Source organism: Gracilinanus agilis, chromosome 6 (assembly GCF_016433145.1).
Source record: "Gracilinanus agilis isolate LMUSP501 chromosome 6, AgileGrace, whole genome shotgun sequence".
NCBI classification, from domain to species: Eukaryota; Metazoa; Chordata; class Mammalia; order Didelphimorphia; family Didelphidae; genus Gracilinanus; species Gracilinanus agilis.
Genome location: NC_058135.1, coordinates 98,968,462 through 98,983,037, shown reverse-complemented (window position 1 = coordinate 98,983,037; position 14,576 = coordinate 98,968,462). Strand labels below are relative to the sequence as shown.

Sequence of the window (14,576 nt, the reverse complement as noted above, 5' to 3'; positions counted from 1 at the left end):
TTTATAATACCACTTGAAATAAGTTTAACTACCTTGTCTCTGTCCAAGTGAATCCAATTTATTATTTCCTTCTTCAATTCTTCCTCATATTTTTTTGCATCTGTTTTCATGATGACTACCTTCTCTTTGAAATAGCTAAATTCTTCTGGTTCAAAATCCTTGAAAATAAAGAGTTAAATAAACTAATCAAAAGTAATTATCAATCCTTTTAAGGTATAATATGCCCATAATTATCTTATACATTCATCAACCACCTAAAATCCATCAGACACCAACTGATATTTATCAATAGCCAGATCATTAGTATGCTGCTCTTTTTTTGACCATTCTGTAATCATCTTAATGACTTGAGCAGCTGTCATCATTAGAGTTAAAAGAACATCATTTAAAAATGATAGCTGGTGGGGAGAGGGGTACAGTAAATGGCACAGATAGTCATTTTACAAGATTAAACAAATAATTTTCTAACTTTCTGATCATTGGTTTACATTTGCATTTAGTAATCTGGGTGTGCTAGACCACTAGCCTTCTGGAGACTGTATAAGGAGAGTTAACCATCATGTCTTTGGAACTTCCACCATGGGTCCCGTGGGTTCTTACTGTTGTGTCCTTGGGTCCACAATATCAGTCCCAGTGATGTTTCCCTTTCCTCCTTAGTCCCTTCTGCTCTTTGGATAACCATGCCCAATACCACTCTATCACCACAATTTTCCTGTTCTGCAGCCATCCTTAAATCTATATCATTATTGTTATTGGAAAGGACAGATTTATAAAAACCTTCCAGCTGTACAGACCAACCCTGTAACTTTTCTAACAAAAGATCTCTCATAGCTCACTGGTTCTCTCTATATATAACATCTCCCTATTAGTATATACATTCATTAAAGGCTGGCAAATGGTTAATTTTGTATTTCTATACCCACTTAATGATGGGCATGTAGTAAATGTTTAATAAATGCTTTTTATTCATTCATTCATTCATTCATTCACTAGCTATATGACATAAATATATACAAATGTATATACCTGTACTCTAGGCCATTCTGGCCAAACTTGTACCATGGCATCATAAAGCTGTATGCTTTCTCTGGGAGAAAATGCTAGGTCTAAAGGGATTCCATATTTCTCTATCTAAAATCAAGGGGAAGAAAAACAGCATTATTTCACATTACATGAATTCACATTAAAAATTTAGGTTCTAATTTAAATGTAAAAATTATGTGGTATATCACTTTTGCAGTGTTTTATACTTACATGATTAACTGTTAATGCAGCACATGGATGATAGTGACTAATTAGAAAGTCATCATCCTTTAGAGAACACACATACTTTTCCAGATCATTGTACCTCTCTTTATACATCACTGTAAATATAAAACCAAAAAGGTCAAACAAGATTTGACCCAATTTTCAGAGCAGTGATTATATAATTTCTGTTCACAATCACAGATAAGCCCTAGGGTATACAGTAGACTACAATGTATACCTGAATTTAATGAATATTTGATTGCTTCTTTCCCTTTCTTGCAATCTTTTCATACCTTTAAGTTCCAACAATCTTGTCTTTCTGAATGTTCAGATTGTTACTCCTTGATGACTTTGTATTCTATGAAAGTAGATATGGCTAAAAAATTAATCATCTAAAGCCACCCTGAGGATGAATCTCTCCTCTCTTGGCGAGGCTAGCCTCAGTCTAACAGATACGTGTGTGACTTAGTTTGCATTTGAAGTCTTTTTAGCTTGGTAGTGTGGGAAATATAAGTAAGGGTAATGGGGTCACCAGGGATATTATAAATAAACTAAGTGGTTTGTGGGAACACACACACTGGGATTTTATGAGAGACTGACCTGGACATGAAGACTTGAACAGCCAAGCTGCTCCTAACTGACAAATGACAGTTAGCCAACTGTCACTCTGGCCAGAGGCTTTGAATTCAACAGACAAGGTAACAGGATATAACTGGGTTTAATTATGAACAACTAAAAGGTGGGATAGGGATATCTACTCTAAAACCTTAAATCTAATGACATAACCCAAAGGGAAAGGAAAGACCTATTTCCACACTAACTTAGAAATCTAAACTGACAGGGCCCAAGGAGCATTGGAGTCTCTGCCTCAGACCTGGAACCTGCCAGGCTTGAGCAGCTCGGCTAGGGGCTTTGTGGCTTTGGGATTCTCACTGCAATCCACTGATGATCTCTGGATGCCAAGAGCCAAGGTAGTCTCAGGTACCAAATAGAGAGGGTTTTGCTTGAAACACTGTCCACCAGATCTCAAAACTTCCTCCTCTTCCTTGGCACAGGACTGCAGATCTTCTCTCTCTGCTAGATGCCACCACTCAGGATCCCAGGGGAAAATCAGGATACAGGATGTCCTTTTACTCTGAGTGCTCCCAGGGCTAACCACAGTTTGTGTTAACCCCCAATAGAGTCCTTCCCAGAGCACAAGTTACTTCTTCCTGCTCCCTCATTCCATCCTGGAATTCCCAGCTCCAGCTCCTTCCTGCTTGATACATCCTTAATACTTAATTAACTAACTAATCTAATCTTCCTCACAACAGTAGCATCCATCAGAACATGAGCTCCATTAGCATTCTTAAAGAGTCACCTCCATATAAAGAGATGGTTTTAAATAAGGTTTTAGACTAGGAAGGTAATATTTTACATTTGTAGCATAGTTTAAGGTTTGCAGAGTTCCTGAAGCCAAATAATCCTTTAAAGCAGATAGTTCAAGCATTATTATCCCCATTTCACAGATGAGGAAGCTGAGACTCAGAGGTTAAGTGTCTTGCCTAAGATCATACCAATAGCATGAGAGTAGGACTTGACACATGGTCTGACATGTTGCCAGGTCTAGTATTGTGCTTTTTTTACTAAAAAAAAAAGCTACCACATCATAAAAGAGTATCTTCATGCATCACTTATGTATTTTTGTATGGATCTAACTGTTCTCTTTACTGTGTGGCAGCCAAGAAAAAAAATAAAGGAGTCTGATATCATTTCAGGGATAATACAATAAAGTTCTTGTAACAATGGGGGTGTTTGGACAAGATTGGGTCCAATGCCTTTTCAACCTAGGATCACAGAAGTTAGATATAAGTGTTTTAGAGATTACTAGTGCAACCCTTTCATTTTTCAGACAAGGAAATGGAGGTCCAAAGATATGAAATGATTTCACTAATGACATTCAATTTGTAAGTAACAAAGATAAAATTTGATCTCTGGTTCTATGATTCCAAATGTAGTATTCTTTCCATTTTTCCTTGAATTTATGAGAAGAAAACTTGTGACTCTACAGATAAAGGCAAGAATTCATTAGTTACAACAAAATTTGAATCTCCTAGAAAATATATCTATAATGAAATGGTTTATTATTTTATTTCATTTTCTTAATGAAGAAAGGATCAAAAGGAAGGCAGTTGATATATCTAAAAGGTAACTAAAGTGGCAGTGACGTGAGGTTAATAGAGGACTAAAAAACCTTGAGGCCAAATCTGTTTGACCTGAAACCATGACACTTATATAGGAGCAGACATATTTTGGGGGACAATCTACCTCCAAAATATTAGTTGTCTGGCAATAATTTAATCCTCACTACAATATCCTCAGCTAATTGGAACCATTTCTCCTGGGATGCTAGTACTTTATCCACACCAGAGCAGAGGAGCTAGAGTCAGAATGGATAGAAGAATTAATCAAATAAAAATCACTGTATTCTGTGCCGTACCTAGTCTAACTCTGTATGATGGCTTCTCAGTCTTTCGTAAGTTTTGTTTTGAACCTTTCAAGGTAATTTTTGAAGATGTAGTCTTGGCTGTCATGCTCTCAAAACTCTGCCAGTATCTTTTAACTGAAGCTAACCACCTATTTGTAAAAAGAAATATTGTGTTAGAGGAGGAAAATGCCATCATGAAAAGGAAATGTCATCATCATATTTATTCCTAGGAAGAACTACCATTTGTTAATTTTTAAAGTCTGTTCATATATTGTTTATGCTTTTACTCAAATACTCAAATGGATTTATGATCTTCTCAAAGTAGTAATTTCCTACAGAAATATACACATTCCTTCAATTAGTGGCTGCCTATGCTCTAAAACTCTTACTAGCTGCAACTCAATTATGTTTTTTTAATTTATGTAAATTTAAAATCCTGAAAACAGTAAATTCTGGCTTACTCTGTGAGATATTCTGGGTTACTGATAGTAGCAGAAAGTGCCAAAAATGGACATCGGATCATAACCAGGAGATGTTCCCAAACTTCTGCTCCAATTTCTCCCCCAAGACAATGGACCTGGCAGAGAAGGGAAACAGAATTAATTTTAAACTTCAAAGAATTTGTCAAAACCTTTTAGCGTAATTCCAATTGTTTAATATTAAATCTGGCCTTCTAAAAATAGAAGATAATTGCAGAAAACAACATCATGTCTCTCTACTTCTCTCAACACTGTCCCTTCCACCAGTGGCACAGCAATATGAAATGATGTCTGATAAAAACCAAAATGTGTTCATTTTATAATTTTCACAGTTATTAATGTTACTTATTACTATACTTTCATGGTATCTTTCCTAATGCAAAGAAAATTTAAAAAGTCATAACTTATGAAAGGTGATGAGGGCTAAAGTCATGCCTTTGATGCAGAAGGAGAGCCCAATTCATTTGTCATGCCTCAGGAGCCATGTCATTCAAGATTCCTGGGCTCAAAAGTTGAAGTAGCACTTTTGAATTACCCAGTTGCAACCATAGGATCTTTGTCCCTTCCCTTATCCCCCATTTTGTACTAGATTCCAGTTTCCCTAAATGCATCTTTGAGTACCATAAAGAATCATTAAATTCTCTCAAAACAAATGATCTACAACGAACTCTTGACCACCAAAAAGCTAAAGTCAAGAAATATGGCCAAGTGTCATAACAGTGCTGGTTTTTTATGTTTCTTTATATCTAATTAAAAATGGACGTGACCCAAGGAGTGATTTATAAAAAAAGGCAAGCATTTAGAATTTAGAGGAAAGTGAAAGTTCTACCAGTTTATGGCAAAAGTAAAAGGAAATGCTGCTTTTATGTTTCCTTAATGGAATATTTGGGGAATCATTACAATTGCCATCCAATGATACCATGCAAATTAAAATTTGTCATTCATTTAACATTTATTCATGTGACATAAATTAACTCTTGTAAAGCAATATTACTTTTTTTCTTCCTAGAGATAAATACCTAAAAATGAATTCATGGATTTTATAAGGAGGAAGACAATAGAGAGAAGGGAAAAGTATGAATTTAAGTTTCACTAAAGGAACTAATTCTAACAGCTATAAGAAAGCTCTAAAGAGTTAACAGTTTTGATAAATTTCTGGCATTTAACAGTGTTTTTATGAAATGAATTCCCCTCTTGATCCTTGACAAGTCACTTAACCTTTCTGGATCTCAGTCTTCTTATCCATGAAATAGGAGAGTTAAAAATATGATCTCTGAAGTCCCTTCCAGTTCTATACTTATCATTTTATTATTTTGTTTTATATCCTGTTCATCTAACAGAATAAGAAAAAAGATATATAAGGAAACAACTATAATGGTAAAAAGGAGGCATTTGTTTTTCAGTTAAAAAAAAAACTTAGCTCAATTCCAGTAAAAATCCTTTCAGACCTTTATGCAATCAACAATATTTTGTTGAGTAATAAGAAATCCTCTAGGTTGATATTGTAAAAAAAACAACAAAAAAATGAAGACATTATCTGCCTTTGAAGAACTAACAGCCACATCTAGAAAAATAAACCCAAAAAAGCTATACTTTTTTAAATCTAAGAATACTCATATGTGTATTAAAATAATTTTAAAGAATAATGGAGCACTCATTAATATAAGATGAAATAATGAATGTCTTGGGATCAAAACAAGAAAATTCAATAGAATGAGTTGAGATGTTTATCATTGTCACACTTAGGTATGTGCTTTAAACAGAAACTCAGATTTTTTAATGGATCTATATTAGAAGTGTGCTAAAATTTTTATTCACTTAAAGTGTTTAATAGCTTTAAAATGTTTCTGTATTGTTTGTGTCTTTTCACTCGGAGACACACAGGTTAGAATCAATCAATTCCTACACTCTTTTTTTTAAAACCCTTACCTTCTATCTTAGAATCAATATTGTGTATTGGTTCCAAGGCAAAAGAGTGGTAAAGGCTGGGTAATGAGGGGTTAAGTGACTTGCCCAGGGTCACCCAGCTAGGAAGTGTCTCAGGTCAGATTTGAACCTAGGACCTCCCGTCTCTAGTCCTGGCTTTCAATCCACTGAGCTACCAAGCTGCCCCCCAATCCCTACACTCTTAACTGTAATATTAAGAATGTAAAATTACTTACTTCATCAAATATGACATATTTAATTCTTTTGACCCACTTTTGGTGATGAGGAGATAACAAAAGGATTTCTAGACACTGAGGCACAGTTACAAGTATCTGAAAAAAGAGCATTTGAGAACTCAGTTTGAAATTGAATAATGGAATACAACTCACGTTATAACAAACATGAATTAAAATAATGAAATGCATGTGTTTTTAACATTTCAATATTCAAATAATTTATCATTAATATTTCTTGCCTTTGCTGGTTCAGCAGCTGAACAAACAGTGGGTGAAGGAGAACCAGGGTCATGCGGAAGAATATGATGGTGGAAAGAGCTAATTACAAAAAGTCAATGATTGCTATGATTGTTACTTTTTCCTCAGTAATACAAAACAATAGCTATTTCATATATGAAGAATAAATTCAATTTTTAGTAGAGACTTTTAAGTTGAAGTTGAGATATTCTGATGGATTTCATATTTTTTTTTTCATTTTAAACCCTTAACTTCTGTGTATTGATTTATAGGTGGAAGAGTGGTAAGGGTAGGCAATGGGGGTCAAGTGACTTGCCCAGGGTCACACAGCTGGGAAGTGTCTGAGGCCGGATTTGAACCTAGGACCTCCCGTCTCTAGGCCTGGCTCTCAATCCACTGAGCTACCCAGCTGCCCCCCGCCATATTATTTTTTTCAAATCATGTTTACTCACTTTTTAAAGAGCCATGGAAAGATCACTATTCCTAGAAGTTGCTAATTTGCCTTGAGATTATTATCACTAATATTTTTACTGAATAGTATTATTGACTAAGATTTACTAAAAATTTATGGAATATTACTGAATAGTATAGTAACATCTTTGACATTGTTGTGAATTGTAATTATCATAGTATAATGTATTACTGTTACTGATAATAATGATACAATATTTTGATCACTATGACAAAGTACTTTTAGTAGAGTCAACAAGTCTACCTACAGTTTAAGAGATGCCCAAATATCATATATAAGTAATTTAAATACATTTACCTAAAAATGCATGCAAGTAACATTTTCATCCTATTCTTACTGCAAGGTGACTGATATAGAATATCAGCATGAATATCACTGAGTATATTAAGTACCTGAGAATTCATGACATCATGACGATAATCGCGGGTGAAAACACCACATATGGCACCTCCTTTGGTTCTTCTTTTATTGAATATACTGTAGACAGTCCCCACCACTTGATTTATAAGAGCCTTGAAGCAATAGATAATGAGTTAATATTCAGAGGATTTTTACAACACTGTAAATCTGACTCTAACGAACAACTCCCTAAAGCTTGCTACATTTGCCTGTGACTTTGAAATGCATGGATGCTAAGTGCTTTGTCCATGATCACACTGCTATTGATGGTCAAAGACAAAACTTGAACCCAAGTGTTCCTGACTTCGAGCTTAGAACTTTTATCGTGTCATGCTAATTCTGAACTTAATGTGGGCTGGTGAAAAAAGAGGCGTAGGCAGCACTGATTTGTATGAACTTATTTTTTATCCACTATCTTCTAAGTAAAACTTTTCTTAATATAGACAACATCATCGTATCATATTTATTGATGTGAATGACAAACTAAGGGTCAGGTTTAGTGGTGGGGAGATCCAGATCAGTGTTTGCATTCATGTAAGGAAGTTTTAATAACATTATTCGTGGGGAACCTAGGTAGCACAATGGATAGAGCCCCAGATCTAGAGTTGGGGGGATTTGTATTTAAATCTGGTTTCAGGCACTTCATAGCTGTGATATCCCGGGCAAGTCACTTAACCCCAATTGCCTATTCAGTGCTATAGAACTGATAATAAGACTGAAGGTAAGCAATTTTTGCTTTGTTTGTATTTGTGGTTGTTTGTTTGTTATTTTTTTCTATTTGTTGTATGTTTCTTTTTGAGAAGGTAAGGGTAAAAAAAAATTAATTATTTTCCTGCTTTTGTCCCAAATCCTGTAGGTGATGGGGATACCAATTCAAAAGTGAGATGGTCTTTGCCCTCAAGTAGATTACTTTGCAGAATTCTTGTATGGAAACTCCCTCCACCAAATCATCAAATCATCTGTACCTCAGTTTCTTAGAGATTCACCTAGGGTCTTAGAGTAGTTAAATGATCTTCCCAGAGTCACTTAATCAGGATATGTAAGAGCCAGCCCATGTCTCCCTGATGCCAAAGCTGACTCCCTATTGATTTTCTCCAATAATGTCAAGAAATACAAATGAATCATGATCATGTTTGCTTAAAAATAATACACATATGCATAGGTATGTATATATATTGAACACATCACTTTAGTGAAATGATGTAAATAAATGATGAAAGAAGTCTCACCAGTTTTTAGCAAAGGTATTCTGTTTAACAAACAGCTCCTTTTGTTGGAGAGGAGAGGAAGTAAATATGGATAATATATTTCTAAATTAACTCTGTATTATTAGCACTTTCTTCATCACTTTCTTAAGTCTGGGCAATCACCTAACCAATAAATCAAGGCTTGATTTGTAGACTTCCTAAAAGTAAATTCTCACATTGAAAATTTTAAAAATTGGCTTTCCTGAACCTCTATGAGCTGGCTCCAGTACTCCCCAGGTCCTGACATAATAAGTAAGCATTATTATATTGGCTTCCTCACTTCCTTAGCTTGTTCCTAATTCAGCGTTCCTCTGGGTATAATTAAGAGGATGAGAACCCATTTCTAAATGAAGAAGATATGCAGGAAGTGAATGGCAGCTTAGGCTTTCTATGCCTTGATTGTAATGGAAATAGGGAAGCCTCTGATGATCTCTGCGATTATTTTTATTTTGCATTTAGCACAATGCTCTGGTCATAACAAGAGCTTAGTACATTTCTGTTGGATAGAATCATACAGAATATTGTATTTCTCTATAGCAGAAAGAGTGCTGGATTTAAGACCAAAGATCTGGACTGGAAGCATGGCTCCTTGACTGCTTACTTTTGTGACCATTGGTAAATCACTGAAACTGTTTATATCTCTGTTTCTGGAGATCATGGAGAAACTGGACTAGATGGTCTCTAGGATCACTGTCGACTCTAACGCTACGTGCCTGTGTTCTATGAGAGAAATGAGGCAGATGGGAGATGAGAGAGATGCCACAGCCCAGGCTTTGATGAATGCTGCCTCTGGAGCCCTGTTGCTTATACCATGCAAACATCTCTGGAGCCCAAGTTTACAAATGCTTTTTTTTAAGCCAGATTGTGAGCAGTGCCAAATCCCTTCCTTCACAATGAAATAAGCCAGTCATTTCTTGGCCTATGCAGGCCAAGCTTAAATTCATTTTTAATTTAATTAATTTAAATTTAATTTAATTTAATTCACATTTGTCTCTAGCCAAATTTTCATCAGTCCTCTCTTGTGTCTTGTCTTCATAATGAGATAAGTGCTTTGGAAATGCATTCACTGATTCCCCCAGAGTCAGTGCTCCTCTCCAAGCACCAAAATTGCTAAGGAGGATGCAGAGGATACAGAGAAAGAGATTTAGGCAGTAGAGATAAGTAAGGGAAAGTCACTTAAAGAGTTAAGGGCACAGTTTTGGCAGAGGAAAACTAGAAAGACTTAAGTTCTAGCATTTTAGGCCATACCTTTGTAGGTGAAACATACACAACCACCCCTTCATCACTGGTTTTCAAGATTTTTTCCATGCAGTAATAGGAGACATACGTTTTGCCTGATGAAGTTGGAGCAACAATCACAGCTGATTCATTATTATCAACAACATCTAGAAGCTCCCGCTGAAGGAAGAACAATTCATATTTCATGTTGAAAATACAATCTTTGTATAGGTTCCATTGAAAATGAGATATTTTGAAAATGTGTTTTAATTTTATACATTTAATTTCAAAAATGCTATAGGCTGGTAACTGCTATTCTGACTAGCAATGACAGACATTTAAGGTTATAGAAATCAATGGGGACCATTTGTCAGGATTCCCTAAAAACTCATTCTTCCAAGTTCCTTTTCCCCTTTAACCACCTCTGCCCAAGATCCAAACCCTCAACACATAAAGAATTTGAGAAACACTGTTGATTAGTGCCAATGATGAATCCCACAAAGTCCTTGCATTATTTGATTTGGTTCTGCATATTTCCATTAAGCTAGAACAGATTATTACATTTTATATAACTATAAATTCAAATATGGGAATTCGAAAACCTTCTTAGGATTCAATATCCTCACTAATAATCCCTGAGCTTTATAACCCAACACCTTTACAGAGCAGAGAAGCCACAGGTTAATGGCACACTGGATTTTCTTGATGTTCATATTAATTGTTTACTATAGCTGTTGTTTCAGTTGTGTCTGACTCCTAGTGAACCCGTCCAAAGTTTTCTTAGCAAAGATAATGGAGTTATTTGCCTTGTCCTTTGCTAGTCCATTTTTCCAAATGAGGAACTGAGGCAAACAAGATTAAGTGACCTGTCCAGGGTCACAAAGCTAAGTAAGAATCTGAGACCAGATTTGAACGCATGAAGATTAGTTTTCCTAAATACAAGGTCAGTGTTCTATCCACTGTGCCATAAGAAGTTCATAATTTCAAGAATGAGAATAATATTCTCAACCATAGAAAAGAACATGCCAAGCCAGTCCTCATCTTCCTGTCATTTTGCTAACACAGGTGATTTAATTATTGCAGTTATTCCAGAAACACATGTATACATTTCTATTGCAATCTCTTCCTAACTTAATATATAATTTAAATGATTTATAAGCTTTCTAAGCCCATTAATAAAATGGTTTGAGTACAACCAAAAAAATCAGTCCATTACACATTGTATGATGATTTACCTTTAATTAGAGATGAATTATTCTCTACTAACAGTTCTAAAGTTTATCATTAAATAACTGATACCTTGTTCATAAAGTATACTTTTAACTATTTTGCATAGGCAAAAAATTGGATAACTTCATTGCTTTAAGCAATATTAGCATTATGGCATAGCCAACTTTATATTCTGAAAATAGCAGCACTGCCTAATTTGATGTTAAATAACCAATCAACAAGCATTATTGGTATATAGGAATGAGGAAATGTTAAAGGAATAGTCAATCAAAATATAATATTGACAAAACATAAATATTTTCCAAACTTATCAATTCATCCTCACGCCTCAACTTTAGTTTGGTTCATTTAAGGTCAAGAGGTTTGTCTTTGGAAAACATTAAAAGATGTCATTTGTTCTTTTTAAGAAGTTCTACAACCTACTTACTCAAAAGGTAGTTCAAGTACTCCACCAAAATAAGAGATCCTAAGTATTCTGCTCCAATTAACATAATCCCCTCCAAAAGAAATAAACAGAAAAAAGAAAGTAACATCCAAACATCTGGGAGGAAAAAGCAGAGAAGAGCAGAGTAGCTATCATACTCGAGTTTTGTCCTAGAGAATATATAACTCTCTCTTTTCTAAGAAACAAAGGACTATGAGAATGTCATCCATTCATTCATGTTCCATATATTGTCAAATGCAATCACATGCTGTTTTTGTTTCCTTGATATTTATGAGGGCTCAATTCTAGCAAAGGAGGAACGGAGAGATAAGTAACAGAAAATATATACCAAAATCATATTCATGAACAAAATATATCAATAAAATTTGTTTTTAAATATAATTTGAGAATTTCCTGCCAACCAATGCCCAGGAGATCAAATAGAACAATAATCAGATATTCTAAATAACTTTGAAGAGTGAATCAAACTCTCTTTGTCTATCAATCAGCAACTTTCAAGTTAATCAATCAAAAATTTAAGTACCCCTACTTAGTACTTTACCAGTCACTAGGCATGGGAGTTCATAAGTCACTTGCTAGAGTGGATGACAACTCCAAAGGCCACTGCCCTGCCCCTGGGAAGTGATAGGCAAATTAAAAGACTACAGTTGTTCCCATAAAGCAGGGAAGGGACAGGAAGTGATGTGGGAAAAGGACTATAAAAATTTCTGAACTTCCTGTCCAAGGGACTTCTCCTTTGAACTTCTCCTTTGGAGTTTGTCTTTGGAGTCTCTCTGCATTGGTGAGCCAGATTGGAGGAGGAGACTTTTCCCCTGGATCCTGTTTTAGCTTGCTGGTTGAATAGCTGGTTTTCCTTTCTTGGCTTCTGGAGAAATTGGTTCTGGAGATTCCTGCCTTGGCTTTGGAGGAGGCTACATTGTGGAACCCTGGCTGAAGACACAGCCAGGACTCCTGGCTTAAGAGACTACCACAACTCCACATGGAGCTAGGGACTTGATGTAGCCCTTGCCAGGTGGTGAACAGGACTTCTTTGGAAATAAATTATAAGATATCTAGCCAGGCAATACTTTCTACTTCCTCCCTGCATTTCTCTCTTTTACTATATCTCTATTAAACTAAATTGTTAAGAGTGGCTAACAGACTCATGACTTAAGAGTTAACTTTTTAAATCAGCAACCACAATGTTACTTTAGAACTTTCATATTAGCATAAAAATCTAAATTTAAATTCTTACCTAACATAAAGCCCAAAGTCACACAACCAATATGTGTTAGAATTGGAACTTGACCTAGACTTGGAACTTGAACTCAAGACTTCCTGATTTGGAAGACATGCTATCCACTAGATATTCTAAAATAACTTAAATATATATGTCAAATATATTCAACTTTCTTAATGAAGTAACAGTAATAATGATAGTGAAGAAATTTATTCCGGACATCATTTGAAGAAGAAACCAAAACAAAATGGTCAGTTTTGTATGTCCATTAAGCTGATTTTCATGGACAAAACAGATTTCCACACTGGTCATGTCCCCAAAATGCAAACGAGTTCTTGTTAAATTTTTTAAAACCATGAAAAGAACACCTCCCAAAATACTTATCTTTTACTCTTTTTCCATACCCAATCATTTGGCATTTGGAATTTGGCATTTTAGTGACACATTGCCTTCTTTGACATTGTATTTCACTTTGAAGAAGCCTCTATTTCCAATCTAAATACAATACTGTAAGAGGGGAATTAGATATTTAACTTATGGTCGCCAGGAATCTGATTAATTCGATTCCAAATGAATAGACCCAAGTCAGGATGGCTTTTATGGAAGTTTATTTACAATTAGGAAGGTTGAAGGTAGGGAAATAGAGAGAGAGAAACTCTGCCCCGGACCAGAGGTCCGGACCAGATGAAGATTTAGAGGTTAATTAAACAAGGCTACTAGCCACAAGGCCTTTTACAATTAGAGAGGCAAGAGAAGCCTCCTTGAGGCTAGAGCCTCCAGAAACTCCAAGGGAGGAGAAAGGAAGTCAGCCTAACTTACTCACATGACAGTTCAGAGGGAAGCAGTCTGAGGTCTCAGCAGAGATCCTTCAACACCAAGTTCAAAGCGTCAACTCCCTCCACAGGAAGTTACCATCATATTTGAAAGATAGCATCTTTTCATCACTTCCTGCATCCACCTCTAATTTCAAGTGGACAAATGGCAACCTCAACAGCGTTTTGGATTGCCCAAAGGGCAGTCCCTTGTTCTTGATTTGTTACTTATTGTCACATGTGGATAACTCATCTCCCCTCCTCATGGTTGGGTGGGGTGACATTATTGCTGATAGCTAGAGTCTATCAATGAATGAGGATGAGCTAATTCCATTTACACAATATCACATGGCCCTTCCTTCTTCATTGCTATCACCAAGATCCTGTCACCCTTCCTACAATGCATCATTCCAGGCTTCAGAACTTTCAGACACTTACCTGCCATGTGTCTGGTATAAAATGACTCACTCTAGGATCTGGGTCACTTCTTTCTTCTCGGAATAAATAATGACCCATATAGCTTAGCTGGAACCTAGCTGCTCCCATCTGAACTGAATATTTGGAAATGTCCTCAGTGACCAAATTGTTCACCTATAATCATTCAAATTCCATGTAAGTCAATTCATATATTTTACAATGATAATATATTAATACAAAAAGTATACAGAAGTGCTGTACTATTTTATGCAGAATAAAAACCAATTATTTATATATTTTAATTTCTACTTTTTCTAGTAAGCAATTATTTAGATAAATTGGACACTTATGAAGCTTTAAAAACTATATTTGAATTTATGATAAAAAATTTAGAACATTATTTCTACTACTTTGTTTTCCTAATGATACAATAATGATGCCACAATCATTTTCACTTTGTTTATCAATGGTAAGTTGAATAGTTTTATGAGAGTGTATTAGGGTGGTTTGGGGAATGGGATAAG

The 14,576-nt window shown here is 35.4% G+C and overlaps 1 protein-coding gene across 1 annotated transcript in view; it reads right to left on the bottom strand.

Annotated features, from left to right (window-relative positions):
* Positions 1 to 14,576, bottom strand: part of LOC123252313 (probable ATP-dependent RNA helicase DDX60) — an 85,979-nt gene that overhangs the window by 35,862 nt on the left and 35,541 nt on the right. Inside the window, exons 15-23 of the mRNA XM_044681680.1 lie at positions 14,074 to 14,226; positions 9,960 to 10,109; positions 7,458 to 7,577; positions 6,357 to 6,452; positions 4,177 to 4,292; positions 3,728 to 3,864; positions 1,255 to 1,364; positions 1,027 to 1,131; positions 33 to 158 (exon numbers count right to left, since the gene is read on the bottom strand). Coding sequence (XP_044537615.1) covers positions 33 to 158; positions 1,027 to 1,131; positions 1,255 to 1,364; positions 3,728 to 3,864; positions 4,177 to 4,292; positions 6,357 to 6,452; positions 7,458 to 7,577; positions 9,960 to 10,109; positions 14,074 to 14,226 — 1,113 coding nt within the window. The remainder of the gene's footprint in view (positions 1 to 32; positions 159 to 1,026; positions 1,132 to 1,254; positions 1,365 to 3,727; positions 3,865 to 4,176; positions 4,293 to 6,356; positions 6,453 to 7,457; positions 7,578 to 9,959; positions 10,110 to 14,073; positions 14,227 to 14,576) is intronic.